Raw genomic sequence first — 21592 nt, forward strand, 5'->3', positions numbered from 1 at the left:
GGTCTCTTCAATTTTATTATTATTAATAATAAACATTATTTATATAGCGCCAACATATTATGCAGCGCTGTACATTAAACTCTTCCTTCGGAGCAGCTGATGGGGAAGTGTATGACTTATTTGTAATCTTATAGTAAATTGGTCATATGGCTCCTGTATAGGATTGTCTTGCTGTACAGCAGATATGATAAAGTGTGCAAACTGGCTAGATCACCAGGTAATGTAAAGGCAAAAATACATAAAAAAAACTAATGCAGCCAATAAATATAAGAATTGTTCAGCACAATGTCCATGATTTATTAAAGCTTTCTAGGGCTGGAGAGATCAAACTTTCATCAGTGAAGCTGGGTGATCAAGCAAACCTGGAATGGATTGCTTTAAAGTCATTTGCTATTAAGTTTTGAATCCTGGACCAGATCCATTCCAGGTTTGCTGGATCACCCAGCTTTACTGATGAAATCCTCTCGAACCTTGGAGAGCTTTAATAAATCAGACCCATAATGTCTTCATTTAACTGGAAAGCTGATTGCACCTGGCTGCAAAGAGTTATTGCAGACTTATCATTATGTTATATAACAGGATGACTTTCCCTTTTACACAATGACGTTTTTTTTCTTTTTTAGTCCCCTTCGCTTTTGTCTAGGAATGAAGGTGAAACCTGCAGCCATATGGGATGTATATGTCACATAGCCAAAGAGGCTGCGGGTTTCTCCTGGACATGATACTTCCCCCACCTCTTAGATTGTAAGCTCTTCTGGGCAGGGTCTCTCCTCCTCCTGTGTCACTGTATCTGCCATTTGCAACCCCTATTTAATGTACATTGCTCCATAATATGTTGGCGCTATATAAATCCTGTTCAATGATAATAATGCATCAAAAGGGGGTTTCCTCTAATGTAAAAGAAATGGCTTAATCCCACTCATGTACAGCGAGATCAACACTGTTTGTGTTCTTTTTTCACTTTTTTGTTCTTTTTTTCATCACCCAATCTTGTGCCTTCTTCCCGGTCTGAGATCAGGTCACACCACAAAGGTCTTGCAAGAAGGAAGATGGCGCTGTTTGATAGAACAACGAAATGGGAAGATGAGACAGCACAAGAGTTGCTGTTTGAGGGCTTGAGGGCTTTTAATGTGTAAAAGGTAATACAAGTTCTACTTTGAATCTCGTACAGACATCCAATGGAGGTCAAAAAACAAAATATTTACACGCTTTATACAGATGGGTTGAATATTTTGTGCTACACTTTTTTTAGTTTGTTTTAATGCTACAGAACGGCACATGAAAAGCTTTAAATATGTAAAGCAACATTTGGTTGTTAACACCCCCCCTACCGTGTGAAAGAGGATGCTTGCACATTACAATTTGCAGTTTAATTTATCAATCTGAATGAACGTTATGAAATGCTTCCATACACGGCTGGATATTGTCAAGTAATGATTAAGGGTCTATTGTTATAGTATAGGGGTTTGGATGGGATGTCAATGAACAGATTAGACATACGCCATTTTTTTTTTCTCATGGTAATGCATTGTGCTTTGCAAAGTATGTGCATTGGCTGCACTGCCTTATTGTGGCACCACAATGCAAGAATACACACATGCTACAACAACCACCCTACTGCAGTGTTTTAGTACTTAAGCACTGCCTGGGATCCACAAAACCGAAGCTGAATTTGCTCATTTTCCTTCCTTTCACCTAATCAGCATGGTAATGGAACAATAAAAATAAATAAAAAATTAGAGAAGGTGAAAATCCTACATAGGCAGGCAATTACACCACCCTAGGTCTGTATACAAATAAAAATGGGTGATGACATGAACTTCATAATAATGGGTGTTTGGAGTTAGTTATATGAGCAGGATATATCATCTAGAGCAGAGGTAGACAAACTCCAGCCTAGCCAGTATTCCAGTCTGGCCTAACGCCCCCCTAGTTATTTATTGTTGGATCCGGCCTTGAATTGTCACGTTATCGCGATATCATCACAGTAACCCCAATTACTATGCGTAAAGAGCAGAAGCAACGCGCAGCTACCAGTGTCCGGAAGGTTGACCTGGAACGTTGTGTCTTCAACCCCGAATGGACTGACGATTTATTCTTCGTCCGACACGGCAACAAAGCTGTGTTTAGTGTGCAATGACACCAACAGCAGTTTCAAGCGGTTGAATCTCAAAGGGCATTTCAATGCCAAGCACGCCCATAGGTACAGAGACTACACCGCGGAAGAGTGGAAGACTGTAGCTGCTCGCTTGCAGTCACGGTTGGAAAAAACCTTTCCTTGGACACCTCTGGCCTAGTGTGCCTTCTTGACCTCCTGAAATGGCCGAGTAGCCCAAAAAGTTTACTGACCCCTGATCTAGAGCAATGTTTCTCAAACAGTATTCCTCCAGAAGTTGCTAGGGATTACAATGAGCAATTTGTGTCTCTTAAGGCAGTTTAAGTGACCCCAATGATCTTTATAATTCTTCACAATGGCCAGCAATGTAAAAGGAATTCATCCCAATGACCACCATGATAATATACTGTGAGCTGTAATTATAGCAGAGTCCCCCTGAAGAGGAGGTTATTTCTAGGATTCCCTAATGGTAAATAGGTTGGGAGAAGCTGCTCTATAGGAATGGGGGCTGTTTACATGAAGACATATAAGCGGTTTGTACACAGTCCACCTGTTACTGCAATAAAATTATTTTTATACAGGGTGGTTGGTAGTCACCCACAGTCTAGGAGCCATTGTCTTTCTACTGTTGTAGTGATAGGTGATGGCTATGCATGGCATTTGGCACAGCTGTACATGAGTTATGTTGGAAAATAAACTAACCTTTTCACTAGTTCTGGATTGGCATAGGATGCTATGACCACCCTTCTAGCCAAACCATGTGGTACCTAAAACATGGTTCCGCTATGAAGTGAGGGAACCTGATATAAAAAAGGTCTGATTTAGGGTATAACACTATACAGAAAGCTTTGAGGTGTGCGATTCTCTTCATGCACTCTTGAAACATTGCAATTCACATTTTTAGCTATTACTTCATTAGATGTGGCAGAAGAGGTTTCCATAAGGGCCCATTGACACTTTTGCATTGCACACATTACTGCATACCATGCATTGACATCCCATTCATAATGAATAAATTACTTTAAAGGGGAGTGCAGGTAAAAGGAAAAATGAATCAGAAACAAACAGGGTTTTGATGTGGCTTCTGCAATAGGAGAGTAGGCTGTTTGCAATCCTCTTAGAATGTAAAAGTTGCAGCACAATGTCTATTCTTGAATGCAAGTGAACATATAACTGTACAAGAATTATAGAATTTTATCCAGGCCAACAACGGACAAAACCTGAACCAGGCAAATATGTCAGAATGATCCCAGGAAGGAGAGAAGGTGAATGTAACCTCTGCAGCACATTCAGAGTGAATGATAAAAGCATGAGCAAAAATAAAAAACAATACCAACCCAGTCAATATTTGTGGCTATTCACAGATCTAAATGTTGTAACGCAAATATATACAACGTATGTACAATACAAAGGTCAGTGATACGTCATGAAACTGTTATTTATACTTTCTGTACAAAACATTTAAAAAAAATGGCATTTCTATATACACACTCACACGTGTTAAAAACGGAATTAAATAGGACACCTGTTACATTCCATAGCCAGGAAATTTCTTGAAAGGTTCCTGAAATGCAAAAATAATACATGAAAAGAATTGGATCTCTATGATGGATCCACATCAGCACCAACATATATCATTCAGATAAGAAATAATATAAAGAAAACATTGGCCACAAATAGCTTGTTCTAATTGTAATGCAGTGGATTGGTGGATGAAATGGGACAGACAGGAGGATGCAGGGATCTGGCAATGGGTTCCAGTACATGCAGCTTGTTGATTTTGAGTCGGGTGAGGAGATACAACTGGAAATCTTGCATGATTCATTTCAGAACAAAATGAAAAAATGCTAGAAAGAACACCTACTTTAAAAAAAGATACAGGCTGGGCTACAAACAATTCATCTCAATAACATGGAGAATGGAGTCCAGAAAGAGAACATGGCAGGTAATGTTGTCGACACACTACAAGAAGTTAGGAGCCCATTAAATTCCCAGCAGGTATTTTTCTGTACATTTTTAAAGAGGCTAAACATAGCGGAAGTGTGCACAGACACGGATTAAAAAAACTAATTATCTTTCTTTCCAATGAGTAATGAAATGTAAAAATTAAGTCTCAAGGTGGAATATAAAGATCTTTATCCTTGTGTAGAGCTGCATGAATTGACCCCAATGAATACAGATCTGATGCATGTTTTGTTTTGTTTTATGGTCGAAGTTCTTCACAGTTCTAGTTGTATTTAGTAGCACTTGATAGGCTGTTTTGGGACCCAGAATTTTTTTTAAGCTGGGTGGGAAGCCCCTCTATTGTGACTCAACTCTTTAGTAACCACCCGAAAAACAGCCGGGTGGTTATTAAAAAGTGCCAGGGGGTGCACCCAGCTAAAAGGGGCTAGGAAGAACACTGGGATGAATGATTTGAAAAGCACTAAGGGTAGGTTCAGACCTGTTTTAGGATCAAGCAATCGGGTGCATCTCTCAGCGGCTGCCACCTTCTGGTTCTTGAGAATGTGCATTTGACAGCTGGGGGCAGCAAGTGGTACTAGTTCTGCTCACTGCCACCACCATTCATTCCTTGCGGGGCTGCGGCTGGAAGAAGCTGGGAGGTAGCAGTTCTCTGGCATGAGGAAGCAGTAAGCACTTCTTCGCCGCCAGTGTGACCACACTATCATCATCACCTAACAAAACTATGAGCATTTTTTTTTTTTTAGTTTTGATAATTTTTTCTTTTACAGTAAAATTGATACTGTTTTCATGTTTAACTGCCAGGATGTAGATGTAATAATTGTGGATCTCATGTATACTTTTCCACAATGAGGAGCAACATTAACACAACCCAGAGAACTCCTGATGTCACGCATTCCTTGATGATCAATAGATTGCATCTCTTCCCCTCCATGATGACACAATTGGCTCACTAATTTTTTTTATCCACTGCCGTCCAAGTAACAGGTGCTCTTAAGAAGAAAATAAAAAGAATGGAAAAAAATCTAATCACGATCATACTGTGCATGGTATAAAAAAAAATGGAAGCAGAACTCTTCCTTTGCTTCCATCAAAATTATAAAAAAAAAGAAAAAGAAAATGTACAAAAAATACAGAAAATACATTTTCAGGTTTCAAAAGACAGACTTGAGGGTTCCATCAATTCAACAAAACGTTTAGCTGCTATAACGCTCATAAAGTTCCTTGTTAAAAAAAGAAGAAAAAAAACATTTCAGATGGAAAATGAAATGGACCTGTAAATAGTTGCACAATTTGAAGACTCCACAAAGAACCCGACATAAGGTCAGCAAGGTATGATCACCTTCCACAATGCATTGTGATTTATAAATACTGTGCTCGTAATGGAGCCTTGAAAATGACTTCAGTAACATACAGGAAACTAAAAGGAAAGAATGCTGCAAATACATGATTTGTCTTGAAACATATCTAAAACTTCACAAACATTTTCCATCTTAAAAAATCCTGATGGCCACTTTGCCTAAGTCCATGCCGATTTCTTTATGGACTGCTACGCATGCTCCAAATTTATTGAAGGCTTACACTGTGTCCTGTCATCGCTGGTAATGTCACTGTCGTTTATAATGACCGTGTCTTCGTCTCCCAACTGCTGGCTGGTGAAATTATTTAGCTCTAGTAGTCCGCTGGGTTCCACCACCACGTTGGAGCTGGAGTGACAGGTGATGGGATACTGAGGGATTGTCTGTGTGTAACCAGGAAAAAAAAAAAAAAGATTTATAAATGAAATATATTTAAGCCTAAAACATATGAGATGCCAAACTATTTATCTGTATTGATCAGAACACTCATTGCTTTGGTCTCACAGGAGAATCATGCAGCAGGCATGTAGCCTCATGGTAGGTCCATGCCAGGTCCACTTTGGACCTATCTGTTGCCAAAAAGGAAAAAAAAAAAATAGGAACTAAGGGACCTAATGCTGTTACAGACCAGAACAAAAAAGTCTGTATAATGTGCTTTTTCAAAGAGGAGAGTGGGGGGCAAAAAGAGTTCACAGTTGAGATTTAAAGCAGAGATGTGGAGTCAGTACATTTATGCCGATTTAGACAGGTACAAAATAATTGCTTCTGACTCCACAGCCCTGATTCAAAGCATTGCACAGTGATCACATGTTTTGATTATTGCAGTCTTTACCCTAACCCGGATCAAATTCAGCAGTGCTGAGTTGGTTAACTCTTAAGACAAGCAGTGCTGATATAAAAAACATGAAAATCAGGCTTGCACCTCGATTCTGTCTTTTCCTTTATCTCATGCTGTGACTGATCTTGCATGACATTTAGAAGGCAAGACCTGCTTCAAGCTGCAGCTCCTTCCAAACCTAGCCCACAGACTAGTTTTATGCTATTCCCATACTGCACCTAGATAGGCGGATACAGCAGGGGTTGCCCACACTTTTTTGGCTTGCGAGCTACTTTTAAAATTGACCAAGTCAAAATGATCTACCAACAATAAAAAATTGGACTTAATAACTCCTGTGCACAGTAGAGTTATTTTGAAAGGCAGGGCTCCGCAATCCACTCGCGTTGCCTTTGCGATCTTCCGGTAGATCGCGATCCACCTGTTGGGCACCCCTGGCATAGAATATAGGACACAGAGTCCAAGCCAGAATTCTGCTTAAAAAGCCAAAGTATTTTCTCATCTATTGTTTAACTTTTGGATGGATTAGACATCACCTAATACGTTAGTAAGGGTATTATTTATCTCTACAGGGACCACACTGTGCAGATTTTGCGTCACTTCCCGTCTGGACACTATACAAGGAATAGGGTGGTTATTACCCGGACAGTAAGAGTCTGCCTACACTGACACGCATGTAATGAATGTGTTAATAAATAATGAGTTATTGTGCAGCCCTCCACTTGCAGTAACAATAGCTATCCTTGGCTGCAACTGCTTACCCCAAGGAAATCTAGTCCTGGGTTAAGTGCTTGCATCCAGGGCTAGCTGGGGTTAAGGATCATGGTTGACAACATAGTAACACACTACATCCCTTCAGGGTACACAGAAAAGTAAAACACGGACCATAGGTCCAACTCTACTCAATTGATTTGTTATGTCCAATATGTATTACTTTCTGTCCTGACAGAAAATAAAGGCAAATCTCCACATGGCCATGAAACCCCATATCCAAAATGAAAAGAATTGGGCTTCTTTTACAAAAAAATTTTGCTATGAGAAAGCAGACACAGTCTTACCTGAATGATTATTTCTGAAGGAATTTCTTCAGTCCTTTTTGGCGGCACATTTTGGATCTGTATGATCTGGCTGGCCACAGGTACATCTACTTTCCTAGTCAGCGGCGGTGGAGGCGGCAGGGGAACAGGAAGTGCAGTGGAAGTGGTTGCTGTAATTATTGGAGCGGGGAAACATTTTGGTGGGGGAGGTACTGTAGAAGTCACTGTGCTTGGGGCAGATAGCCTTTGCACTTGTGGTATAGCTGCCTCGGTTAACACTGGCATAGGCTTTATAATTGGAGCAGCCTTGCTTGGGGGATCAATGATCATAGGTTCAACATTTGTCTCAATATCAGCCTCCATCATTGACATCTTCAGAATATCAGCTACAGAAGCCTTTTCGGACAGTGGCATAGAAGGAAGGAGACTGGCCACTGCTGGAGTGAGTTTAGGCAAGCATTCGCTAACAGTGGCCTTGGATACTGTGGGAGGTTGATGTCCTTCGAAGGTGATTTTTGTGACAGCAGATCCCTGCGATACCATTGGTTGGGTAACCTAAAAGGTATATGAATATTTGTATATTAATAAAATATAGGACATATACAAATTTAACATACTCTTAGTAGTCTAGAAATTCTGCTTTGCACATAAAATGTGAGGCGAGTACAACTCCTACTAGTTCATACATGCAAAAAAAAAAGCCATGAATGCCAAAGTCTGGATCTCTGTGTTGGAATAGACACTGGGGAGGGTAACTGGAGTATAACTATGACTGGTTCATGGAAACAAATCTCAATTGTGCCACGGTCACTGAGAAATGAATCATATGTGCTGGAATGGATATTTCACTGGGGAATGGACACTATGGAGGGGATGGAACCAAGTATACTACATAAGGATTACAGGTACCATGGATAAAACAAAGTGGAGCTCTATATGATGGGGTGCAAATCAGACTGACTGCATATATAGTAGAAGGATTAACGAGAGTGGTAATAAAATAGGGGCAGAGGAAAAGAAGCCAGACACAGGGGTGTGCAGTTGTGCAGGCAATTGGAACAACCACCAGCAGTGATTGGGAGAGTGTAGTTCTACAGGGCGAGCTTTATCACTCACCCTGTAGAACTACAAGAACCATCAGTCTTCATACAAAGTGTGGAAACATGGGCGTAGGGAAAGCTGTGCCGGGTGGAGAAGTGAGCAAGCTGCATTTTCCCTTATTCAGGCAAAGTTAGCATGATAATTCTAGCACTGTCTGAACTGTTGCAAATATGGGGAGGGGGGGCTTTTATTAGCACAGAGAAACCAGGCAAAGGTAAATGAATGTAGTATAAAATAAAGAAACAATAATTGAGTATGTAGAAGACCATTTACCTGACTGGTCGGCTGTTTTTCAGATGTGACAGGCAGCTGCACTGGAGTCTGAGACAGCTGAGATTGCATGTAGATCTTCTGTTGTCCTGGTACCTGCTGAAGCTTTGGCAGCTGCTGGGTGGTTTTTACAGCCAGCACTTGCACCACTGTCTGTTGTGGCTGAGACACCAGCGAAGGGATGTGCCTTTCCTTGACAAGCATGTGGCGCTGTGTATGCTGCTGGATATGTTCCTGCTGCACATGGGTCAATTTCTGCTGCCGGATGGACAGTTGGGCTGTTTGCGGAATTTTGTGTTGAATCTGTTCCGGCTGTAGATGGATGATCTGCTTCTGCTTTGTCTGCAGAGACTGAACAGTCTTCACTTGGAGGTGCGTACCCTCCTGGTGCAGGTGAATCTGTTTCTGTTGCTTTTGGGCCAAGGCTGATCTATAGAAGAGGCCGGTCTGTGGGTCTAAGGTGTCCATCTCCTCCACTTCACCCTCCTCGGTCACAGTCTCCTCTGTTCTTTTGAAAGTCGTGTGGCTACTTAGTGCCTGCAGAATATATGAAAAGGAGTTGTCAGAACATATGCTAGACTAAAAGTTAAAGGTGCATGATTTGACCTAATACTATAGTATGCATAAGGCATGTCAGCATATTAAAACCTAGAGAAGATTTTCAGGTATGAGAGCAGGTAAGGATTGGCAAATAGGCTAAAACCCAATCAATGCATTCAATTCACCGAAAGGGGGGGGTTCTGCCTCAAAAAGGTTCACTTTTTTTTAAAAAAAATTCCCAGTATGATTTGTCCTGTCACGTGAGTACATACCTGCTGCATGATGTGAGTGATGGCCCCGCTGGAGGATGTGGGGATGGATTTTACCACAACAGATGCCTGTGCTGCACTCTGGGACTGGGAGATGTGCTGCAGCACAGTACGTGAGGACTGAGAGCTCTGAAGCTGGTGGTGCTGAGACGGGTGACTGACCTGAAGGATAGAGCTGAGTGGAACATCTCCGGAGCCGACTGTGGTGGTGGAAGCCACAGGCCTAGCTTTTCCTGCAAGAATTAAAAAAGGTAACAATTAAAGAACACAAAGCATGCAGATAACAGCACAATGATATAGCATAAGAGCCTGTTCCCACTAGTGCGATGCAATAACAACACCTCATATGCATTGCCATTCATTTCTAAATAAATCACAAATGCATCCTAACAGAGCATTGCAGTGCAACACTAGTGTTCTCCCCTGTCCCTTTTAGCTAGGCGCACCACCTGGCACTTTTCTGTAACCACCCACGTTTTTGGGTGGTTACTGATGAGTTGGGTCACAATACAGTGGCTGCCACCCACCTACAGCTTCTTCCCACCCAGGTTAAAAAAATTTCTGGGTTGAACACTGAACATGCAATACAAAAGAATAGGCTTCCCCAATGCAATGCACAATGACAATACTCTGCATTTAATAAAGTGCAGTGCAGACATAGTGGGAACAAGCCATTTGTCTCCACTCAAGTACCACCTTGCATCTACATTGGGATGTATTTCTAAAGAGAATTCTGCACCAGTCTATTAAATGGTATCAAACCTAGGAAGTTCGTATCAGTGTATGTGTATGACAGACAATGCATGAAGCAGTTTCCTAATTTACTAACATTAATAAAGTACTCCAGCCACAATCTTTTTGTTTGCTGCAAAACCATGGATATCAGCACTGTAGAAAGCAAACGGAGTTTACTAGTTTTTAATAGACTAGGAAAGAATATCATTCAGGTTGTTATAGATGTCTGTACCCCAATGACTATCAATTCCTCTGCTGGAGACACAACAGTGACAGGAAAGACCTTCTTAAGTGGAAGCTTTAAGAGTTGTCTATGTAGTAGAAAATAGTATAGCAAGAGGGTATGATTAATGAGAAGTAGCAAAACACAACTGCCCATAGTTGACAGCACCCAGTCTATGAAAATGCTGCGCTGCCAGGAACGAAGACAGCAGGAAAAATCTGAGACTGCCGTTTATCCTTCTCCATGCTTTCCAAAATCACACAAATAATTTCGCTTGTATATTAACACATACAAAATGCTGTGTATTTAACATTATTGCTCTAAATTTGTGAATAACTCAAATTTATTAAGATTGAAGCAGTTAAGAGCCACAATGCACTCCTAGATTAAACCACAGATCACATACAATTTAGGTTAACAATGAAAATCTAAAATAGTTATAAGATAACAGAATCTAAGATTGACTTATCAAGGTGCACCTTTTGCAGATCGCACAGCTAAACACACAAAGTTCCACACAATAGAAGTCAAAAACTGTTTGGAAAGTCTTCCAACATGTCACACAAGTTCCCAAAAATGTGCCCTCCTTTTAAGTTATTTTGTTTTGACCGCTCTGACTATTTCAGTGCAACTTAAGGAGGTTTAAATCCGAGGACTATGCAGAATATTCCATGATGTACAGCCATACTCCTTGTGGTTCTGATATCCTGAAGGTATGTAGGGGTAATTATTTTTCAGCAAGGATTAACCTCAAAGTTTGTGATCCACCAGGGGGTAATGCAAAATCCTGTGGTAAGTCTCGATTCACTGTGCAAGTCACTCACATTATTTCAACTCTATATCCAGCAAAAATCAGAGCAATGTTCAAGCCGGAAAAAAATGTTTAAGCCGGGTGGGAAGAAATAGTAGGTGGTTGACAGACCCTGTACCTCAGTAACCACCCAAAAACAGCCAAGTGGTTACCGAAGAGTGCCGGGTGGTGCACCCAGGCAAAAGTGGCCAGGGAGAACACTGTCGGAGCATCACACTTAATCTTCTATCACTGACAGTTGGTGTCACATACTGAGCAAATCTACTGCAGGTCAAGTGTATAATCCAGCGGAATGAATGAGTTCCAGTGCATAGGTGGGAGTTATATTATTCCTGCCTGGACAATCTGATATGGGCAAGAATCTCAAACTTGGAAGAGGAACGAATGAAGATGCTGCAAATGAGCAAGGAAACGTTAGTTTGGTTTAGAATAGGAATAGTTAGACTAGGTTAGAATAAGTTATTCTTTTCCAAGCTGCCTGCATTGCACACGGAGTTGGGCAGACCTGCAGCTAAACCTACAAGTTACAGAAAGTAGAAGTCAAGGGTGCTAAAAGAAAACATCTGTATTAAAAGAATCTTGTTTCCTTTAAACAGGGAGCTAGAAAAATAAATAAATAAATAAAAGTTCATCTCTCATTGCTTCCCAGACAATACAAGCATTACACTTTACATATCAGAGAAATGTTTACTGGTATCCCATCAGCCTGGGAATTATTCATCGCTGTAAAATGTAATTAAATGTGCGACGTGAGCTGCATTCTCTATTTTTTGTGTGACCACATCTCCCACAACAGTAATTGGGAACATAACTATATGAGAGAAGAGACCACAGGAATGGAACCGGTGAGAGGACGTTAACCTCAAAAAGATGAGTTACTGGAAGTGTACAGATTATTTGAGGGAAGATGAACTTGTAGAATCATGTCAGACAATAAATGTGAACCAAGGATTATTGGAAATCTGAACAAACAAGTAACAAGCCAAACCGCTTGAAATTAATTTACATGGAATCTTCCAGACCCACAAAAAGCAATTGTGCTTTTAGAGATAATCTGGCACTTGTGAGGTATCTTGTTGATCAATCCATTTGATTGACGTTTGCTTACATTTCGCCTGCTCTGCCCCCAGTCATTAACGCCTTAATTAATTTTATAAAGAAAGCTTGATCTCATCATGGCATACTTCATTTTCGTTCTAGTGACATCACTGAGTTTTTGTATTTCTCTATGCAATGCAGGTAGAAGGGCTGGCAGGGTGCTGTAGCTATAGCTTTCTCCAAGCACCATTTCTCTGTACTCCTCCCATGAGCCCCTATGAAAGGAGTGAGCTGGCTTTTGGGAGCAAAAATGCAAATATCTCAATGGTGCATGTCAGTTGCATGCAGACCGCATTAGCCAACAGCCACATGTAATGCTGGGCCTCTTTTTTGAAAGAGCCAAAATGCAGAACGGGTATAGTAATGCTGGATGCACCCCAGCCATGTTTTTTGTGAAATGCTCAAAGTACAGTGAAATCTGAATAAGCAGAAACTTTGACAAGAAGCAAAACTGAAGGAAAGGCTGGAGTTCTAATAAATCATGGAGTGGTAGGAATACTGTGGAGGGACATGGCCGGCTTGCACGGAGCCCAGCTGACCATTTTAGAATGAATTGGTAACCTAACGTGAGCTTCTCATCCAACATCAGTACCTGACCTTACAGATGCTTTTGTGGATGAATGACCACACAAAGTTCACAGACACACTTGCGAAAAATCCAATTAGAGGATTGGAGTCCACAAAAGGGGGCAACGTCATATTAGTGGCCATCGTTTTATAAAAGGTTATCATAGAAGCTCATGCAGGTATGATGGTCAGCCCACTTTTGCGATGTTACCCTTCCAAGTATCACATACAAGAAGTAGGCTGTGTACAGGTGCTAACAAAGCCTTCATATAGCTGGAAGGTTTTAAAGACCATTCCCTTTCACAATGATCATCCCTGATTTGGAAGAACACGGTAGGACATAGAATCACAAGACTCGTTCAAGATTTTTCACCGTATGTCACTCCCCACACAACATCTGTCTGCAAGTAAGTCGTCGGTATATAAAACAAAATTACAAGCCACAGACTCGGGCATAGACAGGGAATGAATTCATGAAGAAAGAATGAAATGACTAGCATACTATAAATGATTATTACGATTAATTTAATGGAAACATGAAATATGCAAAGGTTTAAAATTATACCCGATTCTTCTGTGCTGCAAGTTCTCATTTCTAAAATCAATCTATATGGTTTTATATTACATTTGTACATCTCCTACTGCCAAAAAGTTCATATTTTCAGTATTTCAATGTATTTCTTTTATTCTAAAAAAAAACATCACCCACATTATTTACAGTTAGAAAAAAATGTAGTATCTTTCTGGATTTGTTCTAGAGACCTAAACAGAAGGGGGACCAGATTACAGACCCATAGGAACCGTTCTCTTCCCATAAAAGCAAAGCCATACTGGTTGCCATACTTGGTAGTTAAGGAAGATTGATTTGTAGTCTGTGTTATGACTTTTAATGGTAAAGTTGATTTTTACTGCAAGGTTTCGCAGCTGCTAGGCATTAGCAGGGGGTTATATAATAAGACAATCTGGGAGAGGGAGGGCCAGCTCTAGGAGACAATCAGCAGGTAAACAATGTGTTTATGACCAGGCTGTTCTGTTGGAGAGGTCAAGGGTCTAGCAATGCCACTTCAGGCCAAATATTATAGATGATTATGTAGTTGCTTATGAATGTATGAAAAAACTGTTTCCTTGCGTGTTCAACACCCCAATAATGGCGTCTCTCTTTTTGCTTCTATTCCTGCACCAACCTACGGATATGTTGGCCCTACCTGTAGATAGGTATTCTGCAATCAAGTTTGACTCCACCACGGAAAAGGAAGGACTTTCAGTCCGGCGTTTATCAAAGGCCATCTGGACAGGAACAGCCATCTGACTGAGGTCAATGGTCAGCTGCCGGGGCTTAGTGTTCATTTTCCCTTTCACTGGAGAATAAAAGGGGCAATTATAAACAGATTCTATAAAAAAAGTGCCCCATAGACCATTAAGTGGTCATCATTTGATCTGAACAATTATGGTAAAACTGAAAAATGGGAATTATACAGTCTATACAAACATTCCTTTGGCCCAGGGAGAAATACAGTGGAGCTTGTACAAAAACCTTTTTTGCTAGAATGGGGAACAGAAAGAACCTTTGCCATATTTTTTTTCACTAGTATCTCCAACAGAAAGGGAGGAAAAGCTCCCAAAATGAATATCTGACCATAATGGGATTTAACCCCACCTTCTGCAGGAGAGGATGTTAAGGAAAATCCTCCCTCAAGGGCATAAAAAGCAATGAAAACCTGAAAGGTGTTTAACTCCAGTCCCCATAAACCTGGATCTGAACACAGATTTTGTATTTCTCTAAAGGGCAGTACATTTAGTTTAAATTTATGTTTTACGATTTGATCAGGCAGGCCTTTGATGCAGAAATGGACAGGCAAAGTCCCCTCTGCAATAAACATTCTTACCTGCCTGATTGACATGTATAGCTCAGCATAGGAAGTCAGGATACCTGGCCCATCTCTTAGATTGTAAGCACTTCTGCATAGGGTCTTCTCCATCTCCTGAGTCACTGTCTGTATGTCTGTCATTTAATGTACAGTGCTGCGTAATATATTGGCGCTAAATAAATACTGCTTAGTAATGATAATAATATTGCCACTCCCCCGGGGGCTGCCAGGACTGAATGAAGTTAACATTGGAAGGTCAATAAAGATGGCCAACACCGAAACAAGGTAACAAGAGAACAGTGCCACAACAAAATAGGGACAGGTGAATAACTAAAAAAAAAAAATAGCAATCATACAGGTAAGGTTATTATATTGCAGAAGGGACATTGCCCGTCCCTTCTGCAATAAAGGACCTGCTTGGTTGCATTTTTTTTTTTATTATTATTTTATGGGTTTAGTTCTATTTAAATTTTAATTAACAATTAGCAGTCAAAGCAGATCTATAACCAAAAACAAAACAATTTATTTTCTTCAGTTTATTTATATCCCCAGTCCCTACCAAGTCAGGGTAAAAAAAAAAAAACATTTACGTCTTTGCAATACTTGCATGTTTCTTTTGTCCCTGAGATACTTACCTGAAGAGGAGCCAAGTCGCCAGACTAGTCTGCTTTCTGTGATTTGAGCACTTCTCCCTTTCCTCATCTTATATTACTTAAAACTTGACAGCAAAAACCCTGCAACTTATTTCATAGCTCTTCCCACCCTTTGTAGGTCCCTACATGAATGTATTTATTACTAAATACTAAATTTTCTGCAAATATTCTACAGCAGCAGGAGTAAGAATCAGGAAATGTTCAGTTATATGGCAAATAATCCTTTGTTACCCTACAAGAAAATAGAATACAATAGAGAAAACAGAATACTCTATATAATTTGCAGTGTTAAAGCAGAACTAAATTCGTTTCAGCAGTCTTCCTCCTACAGACGATCTTCAGCTATCCTGATTTGGCCATGCTGGGATGACGTAATGTGTAGGAGTTCATTCATCCTGGCACATGCACATCCATCCAGCTTTGATGCCAGAAACTTGGGAGCGAACAGGCAGGTAAGGCAATAATGCAGAAGGGACACCGGGTTTTCCTTTTCTGTAACAATTGCCTGCCTGGTCATGCAAACTTAAAAGTGAGACTTTAGTTCAACTTTAATCAGAAGATAAACAGGTATTTCTTACTTCTGAAAACATTCTTTGAAAGGGGGAAAAATGCAGCTACTACAAAACTCTATTAATATAATTAAATACTTTCACTTAATTTATACTGTGATGACACACATGGATGGATGGATGGATGGATGGATGGACCCATTACTATGTTTCTGCGATTCTTCTGCAGGTCAACTGACCACTCCTTCCCCCTTACTCTACACCCCCGGGCCTTCTAGTATTTAGGTTGCTGCTCTGGTCTTAGTATCCAGTAGAGGCAAGTTTATAACAATTGTTATCTCCAAAATCCCCATATAAAAATATCTCCAGCACCAACATTCTCCCGCAGTAAACCTTCAGGTATCAAATCGAACTATAGTACACCACCACTCTCTGACCATCTCCAGCAGTGTCAACCCAACCCAGCTAGTGAAAATCTAGTGTTAGCTAGATGTGTAAATTTTGGGTGTTCAACAATCACACAAGCAGGCACCTAATTTTTACAGACATGATTGTAAACATTGCATATGCCTGCATTCAACGGTGAGCTAGAGCTAAAGAAAAAGGCTGGATAGGGTTTACAATTCAGAAACTTTCATTTTCATCTCACTTAATGAGACGGTATGTGGGGAAAAAAAAAAACTTCTAGGCCAAAAGTTATCTGCATGTGTTTTACTCTTGCCTGAAGTGCATTTCATACACTTTTATACTATCAGGTTCTTAATATACCAGTAGCTTGTGCAACAAGCTTTTTCAAGTAAATATGAATGAGGTGGTTACAAAACTACAGAAACAAAAAAGTGATGACGTACAACATGGACTACAGAAAACACTAGAGCAGACAAAAAAAAAAAAGATTCAGAATTTGACTCCCCCTATGCTTTATGTAATTGTACTCACCGCTGGTCTGCTGCAGTTCCATCAGAGCCTTGATGGTGGAGGTGGCAGATTGGGACTCTCCTGCAATGTCTTGGTAGATGATGGTAGGAGTGGTGTCCATCGCTATTTCATGTTCAGACCACTCCTGACCACGAGAAGCAATGACGTGGACCACAGGCTGGGAATCTGGACAGACAAATATTATTTATCCATTACAAGGGGTTCTTAAATATAAAGCTAATCTTTTATAGAAAAAATAAATGTGCAGTCATTGTTGGCTTAAATAACAGACACATGAAACCAAACTATTTAAATGGAATAAAGTTCTTACATCAGGCCTCTAGCTTACAAGCAGACCTGAATGCATTATTTGATTGGGCAACCAAATAGCAAAGGAGGTTTAATGGTAATAAATGTAAAGGTAGGAGCTTTATCATGTTATAATACCAAGCAATGTCAAGATGTAATCTCTAAAGGAAGCAAATACTTTGTAAAGAGGTATAGATCTCAAGGAGAAACACACACAACCATGTAAATCCCTTTAGCAGTGCAGTTGTTGGCTTACATTTACAAATATCAAATACCAGAAATAAGCCTCTGCTGCAGATTCCGACCTTCTGACTTGTTTCATTGTTACAACGATGCAATGTGATTATTGGGGGAAATAATGCTTCTTACCATCTGCACAACATTAAAGGTATCATATAAAGCCTGGGCAAAGTCACTGGACTTGAGCACAAACTTTTTAATAACATAATGTGGAATTTTGGGAGTGCTGCTATATATTGTGACAAACTAGAAACTTATCTATGCAGACTAGTAAAATTACAATCAAGTAAGCTTTATTCAGGAAGCAAGAGAAAATGTTTTCCTTCAGCAAGCAAGTTTAGCTGCCACCTTTAACCAGTTTTCTTTTGGGCTTAGGATCTTCAGTAATCTTGATCAGGCCAAATTCAAACTCACATAGGAGTTTGTTCATTCTGGGCAGCCCAGAGTACTTTCTAAAGAAGATTGCGAACAGGTAAGTAAGTATGTTGCCCGATGGCAATGTTTTAGTTTAGAATGGCACCTTAAAGTCTAACAGAACCCTCAATTTAGCTTAGGTAAATACAATAAAGGCTCATCAAAACAAAATGCTTTCGGTGTCCTTCAGTTCATTTTTTTTTCATACACAGTAGCCACAACCTGAGTAGAAAAGCCTGCTGTAGAGAAGAACTTTCTGTATGAAATCAGTGGTCTAACACGTCCCTCAGAAGAGGCAGATCTATGTAGTAATTAGCAAAGTTAGCAAAGTTAGTTGCTGAAAAGCTCTAGATCACACTCACAGAGCAAGGGCCCTTATCTGCATCATGTTAGCAGGGGACAAGCCTTTCTACTCAGAATGGCCAAAAAGTTATAGAAAAACTTTAGGACTTTGCACACATTTTGTTTAGTTATACCTGGAATGTATTTACATGAGTATATCTGAAATCTCAATTTATCTTGAAATAGGTCTTGCATTGCACCGCAAGGTAACCTTACTCTTACAATATCCAGGCCCCTATCTGAAATGTATCTGTACAGAAAAGTTAGATTGATACTTACCTTTCCCACATCTTTAGCATTACTAGGCCTGATTTCAATCTCATGAGAAGACACTCCAGTTCATTGCAAGAGCATCTCCTTGTGAGATTACAGCTGCTCTGTATTCTCTGGGATCTAGCTGGAAAGAGGGTAATGTGATCCTCACCTAAGTGCCATGAATGAAAGACGGGGTTAAAAAAATTAATCTATTTAACTTTATATGCACATTTTGAAACACATTAGGTGATATGTGAAGGGGAAGGGAGCCCAAACTTTAAGAGGTGCATGCTTTTATTTCAAGATTTGCTTGAATATTCATTCCTTTATAAACCTAATGACAACCATTCTCTAACCGTACAGTATAGAATTGAGCTTATACAAATGCAACATATACTTATACGTCAGGAGCAGACACCAGAAACACAAATGAATCGCACTTCCTATGCCATAATAATGCATGCTAGTCCTAAAACAAAGACCACAAAGAGATTTGGACCCTCTGTCACCTTGGGAGCTCTGGGAGGACTCTGTAGAAGAGGAGCTGCTCTCAGGGTCTTCTTTCACTTCCTGTATGGTGGCACTGGTGGTTTCTACAACCCGTGAAGCCTGCTGCAGGGTTTCCGTCACCAGCTGTCTGGTTTGTTCACTCATGACTGTGGCCTGAAACGTCACTGGCTTTGGCTTTATAAGCACCTGAGATAAAACACAAGTGTTAATTCCTCACTGTAATATCCAAGTCCCACAAAAGTTGTACTTATATACCTGCTTATATTTGACCGGGAACAGCAAAGGGAAAAATAGACAAAGCTTGGGTTACATTTACCCCTTTATGACATAGTAATCATATCGTGGTAAACCACTCGTAATGATCCCCAATCAACAACTGAAAACCTAGTTGCTGAGGTCAGAATTAAGCATCAGAAGCAAAGAAGTGTTTCATCTGCTGGCCCTCATATAGGACATCTATTTGCAGGCCCCTAGCATGGGGTGCATTCATTTTAGGAACATTATTATACAAAAGTGCCAGAAAGAAAAAAAACACAAGGAGGGTTTGAAATCCCCACCTACGTACCTGGGTCTTTCCTTGCTGGCCGTACACTATCTTGGTGGGAATGATCTTTGTCGCTGGTTGGACAGATGAACCAATACCCTTGGGTTGCGTGACGATCATCTTTGTGATTGGGCGAGTGGCTGTTATAATGGCAGGCTTTGTTCCTGCCGGTAGGGCTTGCAGAGCTTTATCTCCCTAAAAAAAGAAATAGGAAATAGAATTATCAGAAATAAAAATATCAAAAACAAGAAAAACGTTTTCAAGGTATTTTGTATATATGCCTAACAAATACAGAACAGATACAAAGCAGTGGTGCACCTATCCAGCATATTAAACCAAGGACAGTAGATCTTCTGATTGTTTGTGATAGTCTCAAGTGAAAATCTAGCATTCCTACAATTCCACAAAGATGTTTAGTGATCCTTCATGCCACATCGCTAAGGACATTGGAAATGATCTCCCATTTTTTTTTAGCTTTTTCCTCACTTTAAAGGGTTTTATTTTTTGCACTTGTATCAAACAAGAAAATGTAAAAAGAAGTATCCCCAATGGGTTAAAACATACCCTACTCAAGAGTTGAAACCATTTGGCTTTAGTAAAATAAATGAAAGGATACCAAACATTTCCAGCACACACAAAGGCTGAAAGATAGGATCACAATAAGGCCCTGTTAACACAGACTGAGGAAGATAAAAAGCACACAGGTTTATCACACTTTGCCTGAATGCCTATATCATGTTTGCATGGTGTTTTCTCTTGTTTATAAATATACATGCTATTTAGCAGCTGGGGGGGAGGGATGAATACGTGTAAAAAGTAAAAAAAAAAAAAGCCAAAACAACGAAAAAACATGATCTAGGCACCTAAAAAATGCTTTATAATACTTAATATAATTCTTTATATGACTTCCATTGTAAGGCTTCATAGGCCTATGAAAGAAAAAAAATAAAATAAAAAAGGCTGTGGGGGCTAAGCACAACACAATTCCTGAATGCTTCTATAACTTGCATTTCAATACACTTCACACCTTTACATTTGTCTAGCTGCTCAGAGTAATGCTGGCACTAAGGCTACGTACACACTTCAGGTGATTCTTGTCCGATAATTGCCTCAAGGCTGATCTAGGANAAAAAAAAAAGCCAAAACAACGAAAAAACATGATCTAGGCACCTAAAAAATGCTTTATAATACTTAATATAATTCTTTATATGACTTCCATTGTAAGGCTTCATAGGCCTATGAAAGAAAAAAAATAAAATAAAAAAGGCTGTGGGGGCTAAGCACAACACAATTCCTGAATGCTTCTATAACTTGCATTTCAATACACTTCACACCTTTACATTTGTCTAGCTGCTCAGAGTAATGCTGGCACTAAGGCTACGTACACACTTCAGGTGATTCTTGTCCGATAATTGCCTCAAGGCTGATCTAGGACGAGGATCTGGCATGTGTACAGCGCTTGTCGTTCATGGATCTGTCCTGGCTGATCCACAAGGGATGACCGATCGTAACAGAAGTAAAGAGGGAGAAAGCCCAGCGGGGTGCCGCTCCGTTGTTCTCCCCTCTCCATGGAGTAGAATGGAGCTGTATGTACAGCACTTTTTCATGCATTGTTCAGTCTTTTGTGGTTGGAAAAGATCCTGAAAGATCTTTCCAACGACAATCATTGCACATGTGTACCGAGCCTTAATGCCAGTTAGAACAAGGCCTTAATGATCACAGAAACCAACATTTCTGAGACAATAAGACCCCTTAGCAGGAAATAGTGTTTCTTATCTCAGGTTCCCACCAAACACCTATTCTTATTGGTCCATGAAAAGTTTTTAGTGTTACACTATCATAAACAGTTGTCTACACAGAAATAATAATAAACATAATAATATTTATAACAATAATATTTATAATAAGGTATACTTACACTAGCGTTAAGCAAGGTAGTCACAACATTTTTCCCTGGAATTCCCTGTAGGGGCCCTTTCCCAGCAGTTTTCTGCACCACAATGACATTTGGTTTAGAAGTCATAGGGATGGTGGTTATTTTATGGGTCGTTGTCGTGCCTTGAACACATAAGAAAAGAATACAAATTAAAAGCCATGTCTAAAAAATG

At 40.0% G+C, this 21592-nt stretch overlaps 1 protein-coding gene across 6 annotated transcripts in view; it reads right to left on the reverse strand.

The window, feature by feature from the left end:
* Positions 1 to 3529: 3529 nt before the first annotated feature.
* EMSY (EMSY transcriptional repressor, BRCA2 interacting) overlaps positions 3530 to 21592 on the reverse strand; it is a 33423-nt gene continuing 15360 nt past the window's right edge. For 2 of the 6 annotated variants that reach the window (XM_072401774.1, XM_072401768.1), the window contains exons 11-19: positions 21403 to 21542; positions 19506 to 19679; positions 18940 to 19126; positions 16892 to 17056; positions 14128 to 14280; positions 9492 to 9721; positions 8683 to 9216; positions 7330 to 7863; positions 3530 to 5819 (exon numbers count right to left, since the gene is read on the reverse strand). In XM_072401774.1, coding sequence (XP_072257875.1) covers positions 5628 to 5819; positions 7330 to 7863; positions 8683 to 9216; positions 9492 to 9721; positions 14128 to 14280; positions 16892 to 17056; positions 18940 to 19126; positions 19506 to 19679; positions 21403 to 21542 — 2309 coding nt within the window. In that variant the 3' untranslated portion in view covers positions 3530 to 5627. The remainder of the gene's footprint in view (positions 5820 to 7329; positions 7864 to 8682; positions 9217 to 9491; positions 9722 to 14127; positions 14281 to 16891; positions 17057 to 18939; positions 19127 to 19505; positions 19680 to 21402; positions 21543 to 21592) is intronic. The other 4 variants (XM_072401805.1, XM_072401785.1, XM_072401794.1 and 1 more) reach the window with 3 other exon arrangements.

The sequence above is a fragment of the Pyxicephalus adspersus genome, chromosome 1 (genome assembly GCF_032062135.1).
Source record: "Pyxicephalus adspersus chromosome 1, UCB_Pads_2.0, whole genome shotgun sequence".
NCBI classification, from domain to species: Eukaryota; Metazoa; Chordata; class Amphibia; order Anura; family Pyxicephalidae; genus Pyxicephalus; species Pyxicephalus adspersus.